Source organism: Carassius auratus, unplaced genomic scaffold (assembly GCF_003368295.1).
Source record: "Carassius auratus strain Wakin unplaced genomic scaffold, ASM336829v1 scaf_tig00017137, whole genome shotgun sequence".
Classification (NCBI taxonomy): domain Eukaryota; kingdom Metazoa; phylum Chordata; class Actinopteri; order Cypriniformes; family Cyprinidae; genus Carassius; species Carassius auratus.
The window spans coordinates 8,253-26,899 of record NW_020524746.1 but is presented as its reverse complement, the minus strand read 5'-3'; the positions used below and the strand labels follow the sequence as shown (position 1 = coordinate 26,899).

General features: G+C 34.8%; 1 protein-coding gene across 1 annotated transcript; it reads left to right on the top strand.

Annotated features, from left to right (window-relative positions):
- The first annotated feature begins 2,130 nt into the window (after positions 1-2,130).
- LOC113075542 (gastrula zinc finger protein XlCGF57.1-like) lies at positions 2,131-18,329 on the top strand. The gene is made up of 2 exons (XM_026248219.1): positions 2,131-2,191; positions 16,897-18,329. The coding sequence occupies exon 2, from the start codon at positions 17,087-17,089 to the stop codon at positions 18,044-18,046; it is 960 nt and encodes a 319-aa protein (XP_026104004.1). The 5' UTR covers positions 2,131-2,191; positions 16,897-17,086; the 3' UTR covers positions 18,047-18,329.
- Positions 18,330-18,647: the final 318 nt, after the last annotated feature.

Genomic DNA, 18,647 nt, shown 5'->3' with positions numbered 1-18,647 from the left:
ATTCTTGATTTTTTGTGGTTTTCCCTCTTGGGAAGAGGTAAAATTTGTTATTTTACAGTTGATCACTAGGTGGGACAATTAACCCTTTAGATAGGCCTGTGCAAAAAAAAAAAAGGCTTAGTTTCTGGTGTGTATATGGAGTTATATGGAGTATAGAAGCAAATTATATTGTTTGTGTGTGAGATTCTTGATTGTTGGTGGTTTTCATTTGTTATTTTTACAGTTGATCACTAGGTGGGGCCATTAACCCTTTAGATAGGCCTGTCCAAAAAAAAAAGAAAAAACCTTAGTTTAACAAACATAACAAAAGGGTAGTGAATTGCCCACAGTGTACCATTGAGTTTTTGAAAAATTTGTCACCAAAAAATAATTCCATTATCTCAAACTCAGAGAAAGTTGTGGCCAAAATAAGACTCAACATTATCCCCTAGTGGAAGAAAACGTCCCCAACAACGCATAAGGGTTAAGCACAATTTTCCCCAAAATAAATACATTATTTGGAATAATAGGTGCATTCAATTTAAAAAAGGTATATATTCTATAATAGTTGGTATGAAAATAATATTGTGTTAGTTAGACAACTCTTAAATTCAAATGGTAATTTATTATCTTATAGTGAATTGCTGGAAAAATGTGGGTTTCCACTAACGCCAAAAGAGTATGTTGTTGTATTTTATACCATACCTCAACAAGTTATTCATTTTGTAAGGGCTTGTGGAAGTGATTCTTCTGAGGCAATATTTGTTAAAGGCAGCATGTTTATAGGAGATATTGATATTTTGAAACATAGGTGTACAAATAAATAAATTAGAAATATTATAACTGGTGAAACAGCTACTCATAAAAGGTTGTTGTGGACTAATGTATTTAGGAATATAAACTGGAAAAAAGCTTGGTGTATTTGTGAAGCGTACTGTTTAAATAATAAAGTAAAAGAGGTTACATTTAAAATTTTATATGGTATATATCCAGCTAAAAGTGTGTTAAAGAGGTTTAAGTTAGAGATTGATTATTTATGTGATTTTTGCTCAATGAAAAAATAATCTATTTTCAATCTGTTTTGTAATTGTATATACACAAAAAATATTTGGGTGGATGTGGAAAATTTCATTAGAAGGAAAATAAATGTTATATTTAAATTAAATAATTTTGATGTTTGTATGTATTATTCCAATGAAAATAACAATAATAATAATCATTTTAATTTTATTGTACAACTGTTTATTATTTTGGGAAAATTTCATATGATATTCATATGATATATATAAATAATTTTGATATTTATATGTTATTCCAATGAAAATAACAACAATAATAATCATTTTAATTTTATTGTACAACTGTTTATTATTTTGGGAAAATTTCATATGAACAAGAAGAAATGATCAGGATCAAAGCCAAATTTTATTCTATTTAAGAATACTGCAAGGAAGGAAGACTTGTCATATTTTTTAACAATATTCAGTTTTTTGATTAATCAATCAATGGTTTGTATACTCTGGCATGTTTTTATCTGTGCATTAATATGTACATTTCTGTTTATCATTGTATATTTCTGGTTTCTGGTTAATAATAATAATAATAAAAGAGTCTCGTATTGTCCAACATTTTCCCCGTATTATTACCTTCCTCTCACCGCTTCACTCTCCAGTCCAGCGGGTGGCGCTAAACACATTTATTTGCCAAACACCATTATACCTCAAAGGAAGAAGGTTAGTTTCACCGCGCTCTCTGTTGTTCTGTCGTGATGCTGTTAGAAAAGTTTCTTTAAATAGATAAATAACGTTTTTGAATCAGGTCAATAAATACCTGTAATATTCTGGTCCTCACAGTCGAGACTAAGTTTTGAAGCAAGCAGGAATATCTGGAGGAGTATCATCTGACCTGAGATCTGCTGCTGTGAAGATGGAGTTTGTTAAAGAAGAGAGTGGAGAGAACACGAGTGAACCAGAAACCCGGAGAATAAAATACGAGGAGCCAGAAACCTGCAGAATAAATCACGAGGAGCCAGAAACCCGGAGAATAAAACAGGAGGAACCAGAAACCTGGAGAATAAAACATGAGGAACCAGAAACCCGAAGAATAAAACACGAGGAAACCGAAACCTGGAGAATAAAAGAAGAGGAACCAGAAACCTGGAGAATAAAACACGAGGAACCAGAAACCTGGGGAATAAAACACGAGGAACGAGGTAGGTGTTTATTCTTCGTTAATCTTTAATGAATATTTGTGGTACATTCACAGATCGTTTTTGTAAAAATAAGACCTTAACTATCATTAAAATGTCTCAAATCCATGTTTTAAATTTCTTATCGAAATGTGAGTGAATAGACACTGAGGAGATTTAATTATTCTTTAATTGTTGATTGTCTTTAATAATTATTTAATCATACAACTGTTGAACTCAGAGCGTGTGAGACTATATTTTTTCTACGCTAGTATAAAACAGATTTTAAGTGAGTCCCTATAGGACTGTGGTTATTTTAAATCAGTTGTAAATCACTGTAAATCAGTTTTAAATCCGTTGTAAATTCACCTTAATTCACTAGCAGTTTTGCAGCAGGCTTTGCAAACAGACTTTTACCGTGAAATATATGTGACCCAGGAGCAGTAATAAGTAACACAGGTATATTTGCCAAAAATAAATTGTATTGGTCAAAATTATCAATTTGTCTTTTATGTCAAAAAGTCATTAGGATGGTAAAGGTGCTGTAGGGAACTTTAGTAAAAAAAAATATTTTTTACATATTTATTAAACCTGTCATTATGTCCTGACAGTAGAATATGAGACAGATAATCTGTGAAAAAAATCAAGCTCCTCTGGCTCCTCCCAGTGCCCCTATTGCCATTTGCAGAAACTCCATCGCTCCCAATAAAAAAAATAACCAATCAGTAGAGATGTTCCGATACCCTTTTTCTCTTCCCGATACCGATTCCGATACCTGGGCTCAGGGTATCGGCCGATACCGAGTACTGATCCGATACCTGGGTGTATCTCTGTATATACAGCTGTATATACTACTAGCCCTGTGTAAATTGCTAGAATTTTTTTATGGTGTGCTTCAGACAGATCCCTCAATAAAACATGAACAAATACATGGTGAACTACTGTATTTATTACAGTATTTTTATTATCTAACATGAATTTGACAGTATTATTTATTTTCTTATGCAAAAAAGAACTTCAAATGCAGCCAAAAATCTAACACCGCAAACTAAAAAAGGTATTTAAGTTTTACAATATAACTGTATAAAAAAACTGCAACAAATAAGTCTAGGAATATAAAAAAAGATCTATTAATCAGATAATCTCTAACAAGTAAAAAACAAGTAAAAAACAAGCAACCATCTAGGCATAATTATTATTATTATAGAGATGTATTATTATTACTGTAGGCTACAACAGTAGCTTTATATATTGTCAATTTACTCATGTAAACCAAACATTTATTTTAATGGGCTGCCATGAAGATCTTTGAGTGTCTGTGTTTATGATATGACAGTATTCTCAAATGAAACGGTAAATTCTCATGAAGTGACGGTTTATGCGTTCGTGTCCTCATGACACACAGCAGAGACTACAAAACAGCGAGCTCTCGCGCATCTGTGCCAGTCACCCACAGAGATGTAGATTTTGCGGGAGTAATATTTAAATAGTATTTTGCAGTTTAATATTCACAGACACTAGTATATATTCGGCTACTGTCTGGAGCCCTGCGTTTTGACTTACACGGAAGCGACTGAAGGCAGTTGCCGGTACTGAATATACTCGAGAGTCTGTAACTACCGGTACTACAGAGACATACTGCTAACCACTGATCTATAATATAGTAGCGGCTTCACTGTCTTTTGGCAGTTTAGAATGTGATGAGTGATCCAGTCATATATAGATAAGGGCTGCTAACGCGTTTTCATTTCTTCTTCGCTGCTCTAAACAGGGGTTGCTTGTGGCAACACAGCACAACTTCCTGTGTTTTCAATGCATTTTGAGCAGCGAAGAAGAACCGTGCAGCGGTTAGGCAAAGCTTGCGGTCATAACTAGGTCTTTTTTAAGAAAATGGTATCGGATCGGTATATGGGTTCATGTACTCGCCGATGCCGATGCCAGAATTTGTTGTGGTATCGGAGATATTTCCGATACTAGTATCGGAATCGGAACAACTCTACCAATCAGAGCTGCGGTCCGTAACTTTTTTTGTGTTCAAAATTTAGAAAAATGTACATAATTAGCGAGTACACCATGAATCCATTTTCCAAACCGTGTTTTTAGCTTGTCCTGAATCACTAGGGTGCACCTACAATAAGTGTTTATATTCGGACTATTTTAGATTGCTTCGGGGGTACCGCGGCGGAGTAACCCAGTACCTTTGTGATTCTTCATAGACATAAACAGAGAGAAGTAGTTCCGGCTACGATGTTCTTCCGCAAGACGCAAGCAGTTCTGTTTATTAACCGCTAGAGCGTCAAAAGTTCCCTACCGCAGCTTTAAGTAAAGATCATGTTCCATGAAGATATTTTGTAAATTTCCTACCATAAATATATCACAACTTAATTTAATTTAATTTAATTTTTTATTAGTAATATGCATTGCTAAAAACTTTATTTTGACAAACTAGGCAAAAACAACAACAACAAAAAAACTCAACAAAACTTAATATATTATAATTTTGTCAAGAATTATTAAAAAATCGACAGTAAGCTCATAATTTGTACTAAAATAGTCTAGTCTGGCTATGTCTATTTGTATGTTTCTGAAAATATGCAAGGAGTCATTTAATTGTTTAGTAATAAACTGGTGTTTTCTGTGTCGCTGCAAAGATCAAGTTGACGATGTGGACTCGCCATGAACGCCAGAGAGAAATGCACATTTCATATGGATTAAATCATCAGAGAGTAGCCCGTTTATTTTGGTTTGAATATTTTAGTTTAAAAGAAGACATTTCAAGCTGTCTGTAATAAATAGCCTATATTTCTCAAATCTGTGAGGCACACACTGAGTTTAGTTCACAAGTGATCGTGCCGGCGCCTTATTACATTGTCTGCTAGGCTATATATTTGCTTCTTATTTATTAAATACGGGCAACTGATTGATAAAACATTGATCAAAATTAAGATACAATTTATACAAAACGAAAATCTTTTAAAAAGAGTTTTCTTCGTCAAAATCATGTTTTACCAAAAACATCGCTGTTTCTCCCCATGCAGTCTTCTTTGCCACCTCCATCTCTACGTCATCTTCATGCCAGTTATTCGGCCAAAAAAAGTGTAGTTCTATGTATTTTAAAAATTTGTCTAGTACTAGGACCTGACCGACCGCGACCCGAATATCATTGAAAATATTTTTGAATGACTCATTACCGTCATTCTGGATCCTCATTTTGGATCAACCCACGCATAACTGTTGTGTATCAATAGTAGTAAAGACTGTATTAGGCTAATTCTCCTATTATGGTATTAAGTTAATTATTATAACGTGTTATTATCATTTTTATTAGGTGGCCTATTATAACACGTCCAATATTACTGGAATTGAGAACTGCTAAAGGAAGTCTTCTTAATAGCAATGCAGTTATGATCATGGAGGTTTATTAAGCAATTATAATTTTGACATATAACTTTTCTTAATTTAAAGGCTGAAATGTGAGGTTTACCTTTTTCAAAGTTTTATTTTACTCATTTTTAATAATTGTTTACATGTTTATTTACATATACGTTAATATACATATACAGCGAAAGTTCAGCACTCAGCCTGAGGGACTACCTTAAATACAGCTCTCCCGCAAGTCCTGAAAAAACCCAAAGTTGAGTTGTATCAAGCTTAAGGCCATAAAAAGTTTTAAATACATTAAATGTTATAAAAAATGTCTTAATTATAATTTTAAGAGGTCTTACATTTGGGAACAGAAAGACAAGAGTCACGATACGGCTGGATTAAACTTCTAAAGGCAATGATGTCATTTAGTATGAACACTGTACGTTTCAAGTCAACATGCGGCATGGACATCTTTATTTGAATGTTTCTGCAGGGAACTAGGGCTGCAACAAATGATTATTTTGATAATCGATTAATCTAACAATTATTAGAATGATTACTAATAATAATGATTACCTCACACACGTCTCATCCGCTCCAGTCAAAAACTGCTTGTACTGTGCATTAAATCATTCCCACAGTGTAGGTGCATAGTCCTGGATCCATTTAACGTGGCAGGTAAAAATGGGTACTTGTCACAAAAGTCAGACAAAAAGGTTTGTAACAAATGTGAGTTTAATCAAAACACAAATTTACAAAACCCAGTTTGTTCTTAAATCCTATGACATTGCATTTTGAAATTACTTTAACTCGAGATTCCTTAAACGTTTAAACACAAGTTTTATCCACAAATTACAGCAAGAAACCTATACATAGAAAATACCAAAATAAGCTCTCAGAGAAAGTTACAGAAGTTATTACTTGCAAATCAACACTCTAGGCTAACAGTTAATATAAAAATTATTTACATGTTACTAGGGATGCAAAATTATTATTTTGATAATAGATTTATCTGTCGATTATTTTTACAATTAATCGATTAATCTATGTACTTATATTTTAGTTTTGCCCATTTTTTCCAATTAAATTATTAACCAAGGGTCTTTATCATTCAACATAGACTTTTTAGAGATATTAACCATTTTGCATGGTCATATCCTCATCAAAAATATACCTGAAGTTTTGTTTTATTATGTGTTAGTAATCCTTTGTCAAACTCTTGTGCAATCAAAACACTGACCTATACTCCCAAATTTCACAAGGAGATTTCAAATAATGTTTTCACCATGGCAGTCCTTGGGGCTCCTAAAATAGTTTAACATCCCGAACAAAGCTTAAGGAATCTTTCAGAAAATATTTTCACGAAGAATAAGAAAAAAACAGAAAACATTTGCAGTACAGAGAATCTGCACAAATAAGTCTTAAACAGTTCAGTAGTGCAGAGTTTACAGGTTACTCTTCTTTTTTGAAGGCTCAAAGTAAAGTTCTCCCACACTTTGGATGAGTTCGTTTGATTAGTTTTATCTTCCGCTTTTTCTTTCTTTTTCTTTCTCAAGCTTACTCCACTGACGTCTGCCTTCACCATCTAGCTGAATGCTGCAGACGCAGTTCGGGAAGCACGTGACATAAAACGAGGCCAGCTATTGGCTGTTCGCTACTTCTCCTGCTGTACTGGCTGAATAAAACCTGCTGTGGCTCATTACTGCCACACTTTAGTCAGTGCAGATTTAAAATATGCACAGAATGAGTCGCTTACAAATAAAAGTTGTTTAGCAACTAATCGATTAGTTGTGTCAGCTCTACATGTTACAGTAAATTGGCTCTTACATACCAGCCCCTAATTACATTTGTTTTCAACAAAACAATTACTAAATTTATACCAAATTTCTTAAAGATAACATAGTCTTGACTGAATCAAAAAGAAAACTTTCAATGTGATGGTAACCTGAAATTAGGCAATAAACAGATCCTTCAAATAAGACTACAAATCTGCCTCCAAAGTAAACAAAGCTTAGTAACAGGACTTAAAATAGTTATCGTGTTGGTTTTCACTTGGGCTTGCCACACAAGACCCTTGTTGTCTGTGAATGTTTATAGCACACGACCCATTGCCCAAGAGTTTCGCGGTGCAGAATCAACAGCAATCAACACAGTGTCCCCAGGCTTTAGATTTTTCATTAGGCTTTGCCATTTTTGTCTTTCTTGCAAGTCTGATAGGTACTCTTTAACCCAGCGCTTCCAAAATAAGTCAGCCATATACTGAACTTGGCGCCACCTACGTCTGGAATATAAGTCTGTTTTATCAAAAACCCCAGGGGACATGGATGGTTTTACTTTCAGAAGTAGCAAATGGTTTGGAGTGAGGGCCTCCAGGTTGTTTGGGTCATTGGACACTTTAGTGATGGGCCAACTATTGATTATTGCCTCCAACTCACATAAGAGTGTTTGAAGACTTTCGTCATCAAGAGACTGCTGTTTTACAGTGGAGTTGAGAATTTTTTTTTCGGACTGTCCGTATTTGCCGAGAAAATAAGACTCCTGGGTCTCTTAAAATGAACAACTAAGTTTCCTTTTTAGAAACATTTCGTTTTTTATTTTTTAAATGCTTAGAATGCAATGCATACATCAAAAAGAAACCTTTGATTAGTACCTATTGTTTCTCTGTACTTGTACTGTGAACAATGACAAAGTTAACAGATGAATTGGGTGCATTTAAGTGCAATTCAGTTGGGGTTTTAAATAAAACATTTTCTGAGTTGTAGAGCTGAAACAACGAATCGATTTAATCGATTAAAATCGATTATTAAAATAGTTGTCAACTAATTTAGTAATCGATTCGTCGCTAAATAAATTTTATTTGCCATAAGCGGCTCATTTCGTGCATATTTCAAATCTGCGGTGACCAAAGTGTGGCAGTAATGAGCCACCGGAGGTTTTACTCAGCCAGTACAGCAGGTGAAGTAGCGAATAGCCAATAGCTGGCCTCGTTTTATGTCACGTGCTTCCCGAACAGCGTCTCTGCAGCATTCAGCGGGAAGTGGGAGTACTTTACTTTGAGCCTTCAAAATGAAGAGTAACCTGTAAACTAAATAATGGTTATGTAGTAAATCAAATGATTCTATAATTTAGGGGGGTTAAACGAGATAATCTTGTCAAAAATTTCATGCAGTGGCCGTGCTTGAGGCTTCCTGATTATCAACCCAGTCAGGTGCTGAGTAATATGAACGAACTTTTTTTTCCCGAGACTATATAAAGTTAAACAGCTCTTTTCAGTTGGCATTTTATGATCTTAATTTAATCTAACGTTAAATCATGAAATGCCAACTGACCAAGTGCTGTTTGACTATAACTTAATCAACCGCGATCGCGCATGGAGATAATAAATAAATAATTTCCACAAAGCGGTATATTTATATGTGTATTAGCGAAATAATTGCTATGTAGTAAATGATAATATAATCTAGGGTGTTTAAACAAGATAATCTTGTCAAAAGTTTCATTCAGTCGCCGTGCTTAAGCCTCCAGATCATCCGTCAGTTGCTAAGCAATATGAACGAACTTTCTCTTCTAGACTAATGGTGATCAAATACAACAGATAGAGAATTAAATTCAGCGCTTTTATTTTCAACATGCACTCATTCATGTCTGTTTTATTTAATTCATGTAAAGATACGTCTTTATTGGGGCAGGACATGACGAATTACACTACGTGACTCAATGAGTTCGTCTCAATTGTTTAGAAACAAGCTGCATAAATTAACTATATCAGGAATTTATGTCTCAGATCTCATTTGTGCATGTCTTTTATGTTAAATAAAGTTGATTAATTAAAGCAAACCAAGTAGAACATATAATTTACCTGTGCACTGAGTTGTTGTTGACTGATCTCCTCAGACGCCCGGGCTGCAATGGCGGAAATCTCAAAACGGCCACAAGATGGCGCCGTAAATCGGCGAATCCGATATTACAAAACCGATACCCGATTATGGAAAATTGCTTAAATATCGGGAAAAATATCGGTAAACGGATACATCGGTCGATCACTATTTAAAATGCACTTCTTTTCTAAGTATTCACTGCTCTTTTTCACACAGAAGGTTTTTTGTGTGTGTCCCAATTTTTTTTTTCTGGACAACCTTCTGATGGATTTTACTTTAAATTGTGAGTTCCATTCAGGTTTCATGCCATTGGCACTTTTTTTCGAAGGATTGTTTACAATTTCACAGCATAAGCTATAAAGCTTTTTCCCAGTAAATAATAAAATACAATGCACTGCAATTTTATTCTGTTTTATCCTTATACTTCGTGAAAATATGTTCTCAAAGATTCCTTAAGCTTTGTTTGGGATGTTAAACTACTTTAGGAGCTCTAAGGACTGCCATGGTGAAAACAATATTTGAAATCTCCTTGTGAATTTTGCTAGAGTATGGGTCAGTGTTTTGATTGCAGAAGAGTTCGACAAAGGATTACTAACATAATAAAACAACTCCAGGTATATTTTTGATGAGGATATGACAATGCAAAATGGTTAAAATCTCTTAAAAATCTATGCTGAATGATAAAGACCCTTTATTAATAATTTACTTGGGGAAAAAATGGAAAAAACTAAAATATAAGTACATAAACCGATTAATCGTAAAAATAATCGACAGATTAATCGATTATCAAAAGAATCGTTAGTTGCAGCCCTACTGAGATGCACATTAAACACATTAAACATTAATTTAATTTATATTTTAATTATTGAAAATTAGGCAAACTTAACTTTTTGGAAAACAAAGGCGATTAACTATTAAAAAAACATGGAATAAACCGGGTCCATTGTGTGATTAAACCTTAAAAAATAATGTTTGAATTTTTTTTTTTTTTTGTAGTAGGCTATGTACATTCTGCTGACGTACCTTTACAGTTCTGTGTATGTGATGTGACGCTAGTTTTACTCAAATCAAACGGTCAAATGCTCATGCAGTGACTGTCAGAGCAGTTCTGGAGATGTTACTCATGTGTTCATGTCCTAATTTAGTGAGACAGCAGACGCTGAAATTACTTGAGCACCACACGTGCTTTAGTGTGCGTGATAAAGGAACTCGCGCTTCTGCTCCATTCATTAAGAGAGACACATAGAACATGCAGGATTCATATTTAAATAGACTGTTCCGGCTTAATATTTACAGATATTAGTCCATATCGTGATGTAATTGCAATGACCTATTTTTGATTAATTCATTAAAAAATTTGGCAAATTCCGTGCCATTCTGCGTTTAACTGTAAAATACGTTTTTATGTCTCGATTCCCTCCGCGTTTTCTGCATCGCGGAAATCATAGGGCCCTAGTTGTGGTATGCCACCTCTATCTTGCAATGGACACACACCACAACGTTCTCTTCACGTTTGCCCGCACCCTCAAATCAAAACACTGCTGACTCCTTGCAGTATGCGACTTCGGACGCAGCACTTGTGTCTCCTTCCGATTTGTGGGTGACGTAAACACGTTGTCACATTAAAAAAAAGTGTGTCTGCTTCCCGAACAAGAGGTCAGGGTCGGCCGATATGTACTGCCGATTTTTAGGGCCGATATCGTGAAGTTTTCCCCTTCATTTGCATGGTAAAATATCACACTAAAAATTAGTGGATGCACAGCATTTCTAAACTTATCATCATTTATTGAGCACTGACTTTCAAATAAAGTCAATCATTTACATAAAAGTTTTACAGCATTTATCAAGTAGAATTTCTCAGGTTTGTTGGAACATAAATGTAAATTTAAATATACATTTAAATACACACAATGTTAGAAATAAAAAACAATTATCTGAAAAATATAAAAAAATTAAATAACAGTAGTGCTGCAAACACACTAGCAACCAGCAACATTTGTGTTTGCTATAAATGACACAGAACAAGTGCATTCTAATTTCAAACTTTGCAGTCTGTTCATTATTAAAATAAAATACACTCAACCAAACATATAAAAGGTTACACTGGTCTATTTAAATACTCTGCTGTTATGCACGTTTTTGCTCATGTGAAGAGGATGATCTTTTCCGTATGGTTTACATAAACAAATATTTTAGTTTAACATTCAGATACATTGCCAGTATAGAAACATTTGGATATATGCAGAACGAGACGTGAGCAATAACCTCCAAATACATCTAGTCAAACCCGACCTCGCTCATCCTCATATGGATCGGATAATTTTTCGGATCAGCAAAAAAAAAATAAAGAAAAGAATAGAAAAAGGCCAAGACAAATAAACATACGTTTAGTCTTTTTTTTATTAACATTAAATTATTAAATTAAAATATATGTAATCAACTTAAAGTGCACATGGCATACTATCTTTCTAAGGCAAGGCAAGTTTATTTATATAGCACATTTCGTACACAATGGTGATTCAAAGTGCTTTACATAAAAGAAAGTAAAATAATAATGAAGAAAAAAAATAAAAATAAAACAAGCAATTTTAAAACTTTGAAAATGATTGAAACATTTAAAAACGGTTAGAAAATGATAAAAATAAATAAATAAATAAATAAAACTGAAAATATAGTGCAATCTGTTCGGACATTGCACAGTGCTCATTCAATAAATGCACAGCTAAACAGATGGGTTTTGAGTCTAGATTTAAATGTGACTAGTGTTTTAGCACATCTGATCTCTTCTGGAAGCTGTTTCCAACTGCGGGCAGCATAGTAACTAAAGGCGGACTCCCCTTGTTTTGTGTCAACCCTTGGTATTTCTAACTGACTCGATCCTAGTGATCTGAGTGCTCTGTTAGGTTTATATTCAGTGAACATATCTGCAATATATTTCAGTCCTAGGTCATTTAGTGACTTATATACGAGTAAAAGTACTCTAAAATCAATCCTAAATGTAACTGGAAGGCAGTGTAAGGACCTGAAGACAGGTGTGATATGCTCAGATTTTCTGGTTCTAGTCAGAATCCTGGCAGCAGCGTTCTGGATGAGCTGCAGCTGTCTAATTGTCTTTTTGGGAAGGCCAGTGAGGAGCCCATTACAATAGTCCACCCTGCTGGTGATAAAGGCATGAACAAGTTTCTCCAATTCTTGGCTGGAAACAAAACATCTAATTCTTGCAATGTTTTCTAAATGATAGTATGCTGATTTAGTTACTGCTATGACATGACTACTGAAACTAAGGTCTGTCTCCAGAATCACACCAAGATTCCCGACTTGATTTTTAGTTGTTTGGCCCCTAGAGTCAAGGTATGCATTCACCTTGAACACTTCATCTTTGTTTCCAAATGCAATGACTTCAGTTTTTTCCTTGTTTAACTGAAGAAAGTTCTGGCACATCCAACTATTAATTTCATCAATGCATTGGCAGAGGGAGTCAATGGGGCTGTAGTCATTTGGAGATAAGGCTAGGTAAATCTGGGTATCATCAGCATAGCTGTGGTAAGCAATTTGGTTCTTTCTCATTATTTGACTTGGCTAAACAAGAGTGGTGCAAGAATTGAGCCTTGTGGGACTCCGCATGTCATGGACGTCCACTTAGACTTATGCTCTCCTATACTCACATAATAGCCTCTCCCTTCTAAGTATGATCTGAACCATTTGAGTACCATCCCAAAAAGCCAGACCCAGTTTTCCAGTCTCTCTAGTAATATGTTATGATCTACAGTGTCAAATGCAGCACTGAGATCTAGCAATACCAGCACCGATATTTTGTAAGAGTCACAATTTAAGTGAATATAATTTATTATCTTAATGAGTGCTGTCTCTGTGCTGTGATGCGGTCGGAAACCAGATTGAAAATTGTCCAAGTATCCATTTGAATTTAAGTATTTGTTCAGCTGATTAAAAAATTCCTTTTCTATAATTTTGCCTATAAAAGGAAGATAAGATATTGGTCTAAAATTGCTCAAAATTGTGTTATCAAGATTGGTCTTTTCTCAGGAGGGGCTTAACAACTGCAGTTTTTAGGGAGTTTGGAAATGTCCCTGAAAGAAGTGAGGTATTCACCACTTCTAAAAGATCTGCTTTTAAGCAGTCAAGCACACTTTTGAAAAAAGAGGTGGGAAGTGTGTCAAGACAACAGGTTGACGATTTTAGTTGTTGAACTATGTCTTCCAGAATTTTGCTATCAATTGTTTCAAGAATAGACATAGTATCATTTTGATATTTTGGCCGAATCTGTCTGACCTCTGCATTACTTGAGGATGTGCTAATCGCTTTCCTGATATTTATGATCTTCTCAGAAAAGAAAGAAGCAAACTCATTGCATTTGCTGTCTGAGAGCATTTCACTTGGAATCTGACTTGGGGGGTTTGTCAGTCTCTCAACAGTGGATGAAAAAAAAGAGTATGAGTGTTATTTAAGTTTAAGTTTGAGAAGAAATTCTGTCTAGCTGTGGCTAGTTTCACATTAAAAGCATGAAGGCTCTCTTTATAGATGCTATAGTGAATTTCAAGTTTCGTCTTCCTCCACATTCGCTCGGCTTTTCTGCATTGTCTTTTCATAGTCTGAACTGCTGTTGATCTTCTCCAAACTGATTTCTGTCTGTTTGTTTTCTTACTGACTATTATTGGATCAATATCATCAATAACATTCTTAACTTTTGAGTTGAAGGAATCAAGGAGAATATCAACAGAGTCTGCAGAAATGCTTGGTGTTAAAGATATAGCCTCCATAAATAGTACACTTGTGTTCTCGTTTATGCATCTCCTTCTGACAGAGACAGATCTAGATTCAGTGGTAGCAGAGATCAATATATCAAAGAAAATACAGAAGTGATCAGATAATGCTAAGTCCTTAATAACAATGGATGAAATGTTTAGACTAGGGATGTCAACGATTAATCGATGATCGATTAATTGTCGATAAGAGATGCAATCGATTAAGGCTATTGATGGTCGGTTAACCGATTCAATGTTGGGCTGCGTGCGGCTCATGCGCACTCAACACATGCGAGCGGCTGTGAGTGACGGTGACGATATATAAAAGCATCATCATTCATTCACAATGTACAAATTAAGCTTTTAATGTGATTTAAACTTTAAAGTACATTAAAATAGAAACAACATAAAAGTTCTTCAACATTAAATGCAATAGAAATGTAGTTACTAATCATTTCATCAGATAACTGTTTTATATCGTGCGCTTTGCAGGGCTGCGGGACACAGTGACAGGACAGGTAGTCTATTCATTCCTACAACTTGTTAATTCATTCCTACAAATTATTAATGTGGCAATTGTCCATGTTTCATTAATTTTGTTCCCTAAATAACCCATGATTTAAGTGAAATAAGGGAACAAATTAATAAATCGAACGAATTCTTAATTCATGAAATCTTTAATTTCCCTTCCCATGTTTACCACAGTAAGAGATCCGAAAACAGTTATTAAAAGCGAAAGATAATAAAATAAACCTGGGAAATTAGAGGGTTAGACTATGAAGATTTAGGAAAAGAAACAATGCCTAAATATACCGAATTTGTGGAAATTCGTGACCAACCGGCAAACCAGGACAAAGCCACGTAAATGAAGACTATGGGGTCCAAAAGCATGGTCGCGATGTAACATTTTCCAGTTAACCTATTATTCCTCTAATAAACAAAGCTTTTATACCACACTTGTCATAATCAGATCTTATCATTTCTAAATAAATAATTGCTGGATTCAAAACAGCGATTAATAGGCGCTGTGACCGACACATTCCAGGAGCATTCAGTTTAAATAGACCGTAGTATAGCGGTCCTCTCTGCTGTTCCAAGGACGTTTTTGCTCATATGAAGAGGATCATCTTTTCCGTCTATATGAAAATGCGTGTTAAGTACAAGCCTAGTTTACATTATAAATAATAGTTTAACATTCAAATACATTGCGAATATGGAAACATTTCGATTTGTGCCGAATGAGACATGAGCAATAACCTCCAAATAAATCTAGCCAAAGCCGCGCTCGCTCATCCTCGTCTGCACGCATGCACTGTCATGATCTAATGCGCTGTATGGCGGATTTTTAAAAATCTGACATTTTCTAGGACAGAATCCAGCAGGATCAAATTAATGTGAGCAACTGTGTTTTGGTGCAGCAGCGCCGATGTAGTTCACTTAATGTGCAGCGCAGTCACACGCGCTCCACATTTCGGATAATTTTATACAATAATGTCAGTTGAAAACATTGCAATTGTGCTTTAAAATACAACAACGAGCACCACAAAACCATTTAAAGATGCGCGTTCAGCGTTCTCCGTGCAGGATTGGAAACTGTCAACAAAGTAAAATGACCTCAAAAGTATGGCGCGCTCTCTTCATTTTATCAAATGATCATAATCGCATCTATTCATTTTATAATCCTGCTACTAGCATTTTATTCAGATTAAAACCTCTTTAATTCAAGTGAGAAAGCGTTTTGTGTGTGTGTGTGGCTTTTGCACATCCTGTCATACCGCTGACTGCGTGCCTGCAATAGACGCATTTTGCAGTATTATGGTTAACGATTAATCGATTAATTGATCGTTAATTTAAACGACGATCGATCATGGAAATAATCGAAATTTGACATCCCTAGTAGCAGTATAATGGTCCGTGGATAAACTCTTAAAGGGACCGCAGTCCAATATTCCTGCTGCTGTCTGTCATGTTAAGTTTTTATTCAAGTAAGAAATACTACAGAAATTAATCAAATGTAAATTAAGTTAAATTTGAGTAGTAGTCACTGTATCAAAATAAATACAAATTAATGATTACCATTAAAGTTATAAAACATATTCAGTCAAGACCAGAAAGTAATTTTCTTTCTCTTTTGTTAAACAGATAAACTTTTTTAATAGCTCTCTTTATTGTATTGCATTTATTTATTTTTTCTTGTTCTATTACAATTTTTTTTTAAACAAAACTTTGCACTGAAGAAAATTTATTTATATATATATATATATATATATATATATATATATATATATATATATATATATATTATATATATATATATACATACATACATATATATATATATATATATATATATATATATATAATATGCTGTCAGTTATAGCTTTTAGGGGAAAAAAGTCAGAATTAGCAAAATTCGGTAGATGACACTAACCTATAAATTTGACCGGAAATCTGAATCGGCCAAGAAAATTGCAATTGGTGCAGCTCTATCAAAAAAAACCCTGTTTGCTGGAGCTGTCCATGTGTAGTGTTTATTTACAAAATAACATCGTATTCTACTGGTCTGGCAGCATAATACAGTGTTTTTAGATATTTTCATGGATCTGTGTGAAAAGGGGACAGTTTTGACATTGTTTTAATAAGTACACACACACTTATTACACACTTTTTATTTTTCAAAGATATCCAATTGATTTTCATCTTTATATTGATTTAATTTTAGGTCTGATGAAAATTAAAGAAGAAAGACAAGATACAAAAGAGGTGGAAGAGATGTATCCGGATCAGAAAGATCATGATGTCAATGGAGAAAAATCATTGAGTCGCAGCACCAAAAAACAGAAGTCAAGAGGCCTTTCAGCTGCTCTCAGTGTGAAAAGAGTTTCACACGTAAGGGATACCTTAAGAATCACATGTTAATTCATGCTGGAATAAAGCCTTTCACCTGTCCACAGTGTGGAAAGAGTTTCATAAGTAAAGGAATCCTGAGGGATCACATGTTAATCCATACTGGGATAAAGTCTTTCAGCTGCTCTCAGTGTGGAAAGAGTTTTATACAGGAAAGTCAACTTGAAAATCATTTGGTAACTCACACTTCAGAAAAACCTTTCTCCTGCTCTCAATGTGGAAAGAGTTTTAAAAATAAATCAAACATTAAGAGGCACATGTTAATTCATACTGGGATAAAGTCGTTCAGCTGCCCTCAGTGTAGAAAGACATTTACACAGAAATCAAGCCTTAAGGGTCACATGTTAATTCATGCTGGGATAAAGTCTTTCTCCTGCTCTCAATGTGGAAAGAGTTTTACACATAAATCATACCTTAGGAGGCACATGTTAATCCATACTGGGATCAAGTCTTTCAGCTGCTCTCAGTGTGGAAAGAGTTTCAAACAGAAAAGTCATATTAAAAAACATTTGGTAACTCACACTTCAGAAAAACCTTTCTCCTGCTCTCAGTGTGGAAAGAGTTTTAAAAATACTTCAATCCTTAAGAGGCACATGTTAATTCATGCTGGAATCAAGTCATTCAGCTGCTCTCAGTGTGGAAAGGGTTTTACACAGAAAGAACACCTTAAGAATCATTTGGTAACTCACACTTCAGAAAAACCTTTCAGCTGCTCTCAGTGTGGAAACACTTTCACGTTTAAATCAACCCTTAAGAGGCACATGTTAATTCATACTGGGATAAAGCCTTTCTCCTGCTCTCAGTGTGGAAAGAGTTTTACATATAAATCAAGTCTAAAGGATCACATGTTAATTCATACTGGGATTAAGCCTTTCAGCTGCTCTCAGTGTGGAAAGTGTTTTACACTTAAACCAAACCTTAAAAAGCACATGTTAATTCATACTCTGGTGAATTCTTTCAGCTGATCTCATTGTGGAAAGAGTTTTACACACAAAGGACAACTTAAGATTCATTTGGTAACTCACTCTTCATAAAAGCCTTTCTCCTGCTTTCAGTGTGGAAAGACTTTTACCCAGATGAAAACCTTATGGCTTGTTTCCACTGAGCTGTATGGTACAGTCAAGGTCTGCACGATATTGGGAAAAAATGACATTGCAATTTTTCTGTAATGTATGTAATGTTCTGTAATGTTTCTGTTTTCTGTATTTTATTTTTCTGCAATATTTTTTTCTTACAAACAAAAACGGGGTGAGCACACTTACATTCTCATTTTAAATTATTTAAATATCGACACCATCATGTCAATTGATTAATTATGCGCAAGGGTGAGAGAGCAAGACAGCGCTCGTTGTTTGAAGACGGCTCGCTCTCTCTCTGTCTCTCTCGTCTCACTTGCATGTGTTTTTCAGTCCTGTCAACGATAAACTTTCACTCTATGATGGTTAAGCTGTTTAATTAATCCGCGAATCACATTCGTCAAGGGCCGGGGAGCAGCTGGCCCATACAGTTAATGAATAACTGATAAACTACAACAGCCTACATCGCACATCCTGCGATGTGACTATC

Bases quoted from the DNA above. Each gene is read 5' to 3' on its own strand.
- LOC113075542 (XM_026248219.1), top strand. From the start codon at position 17,087: ATGTTAATTCATGCTGGAATAAAGCCTTTCACCTGTCCACAGTGTGGA.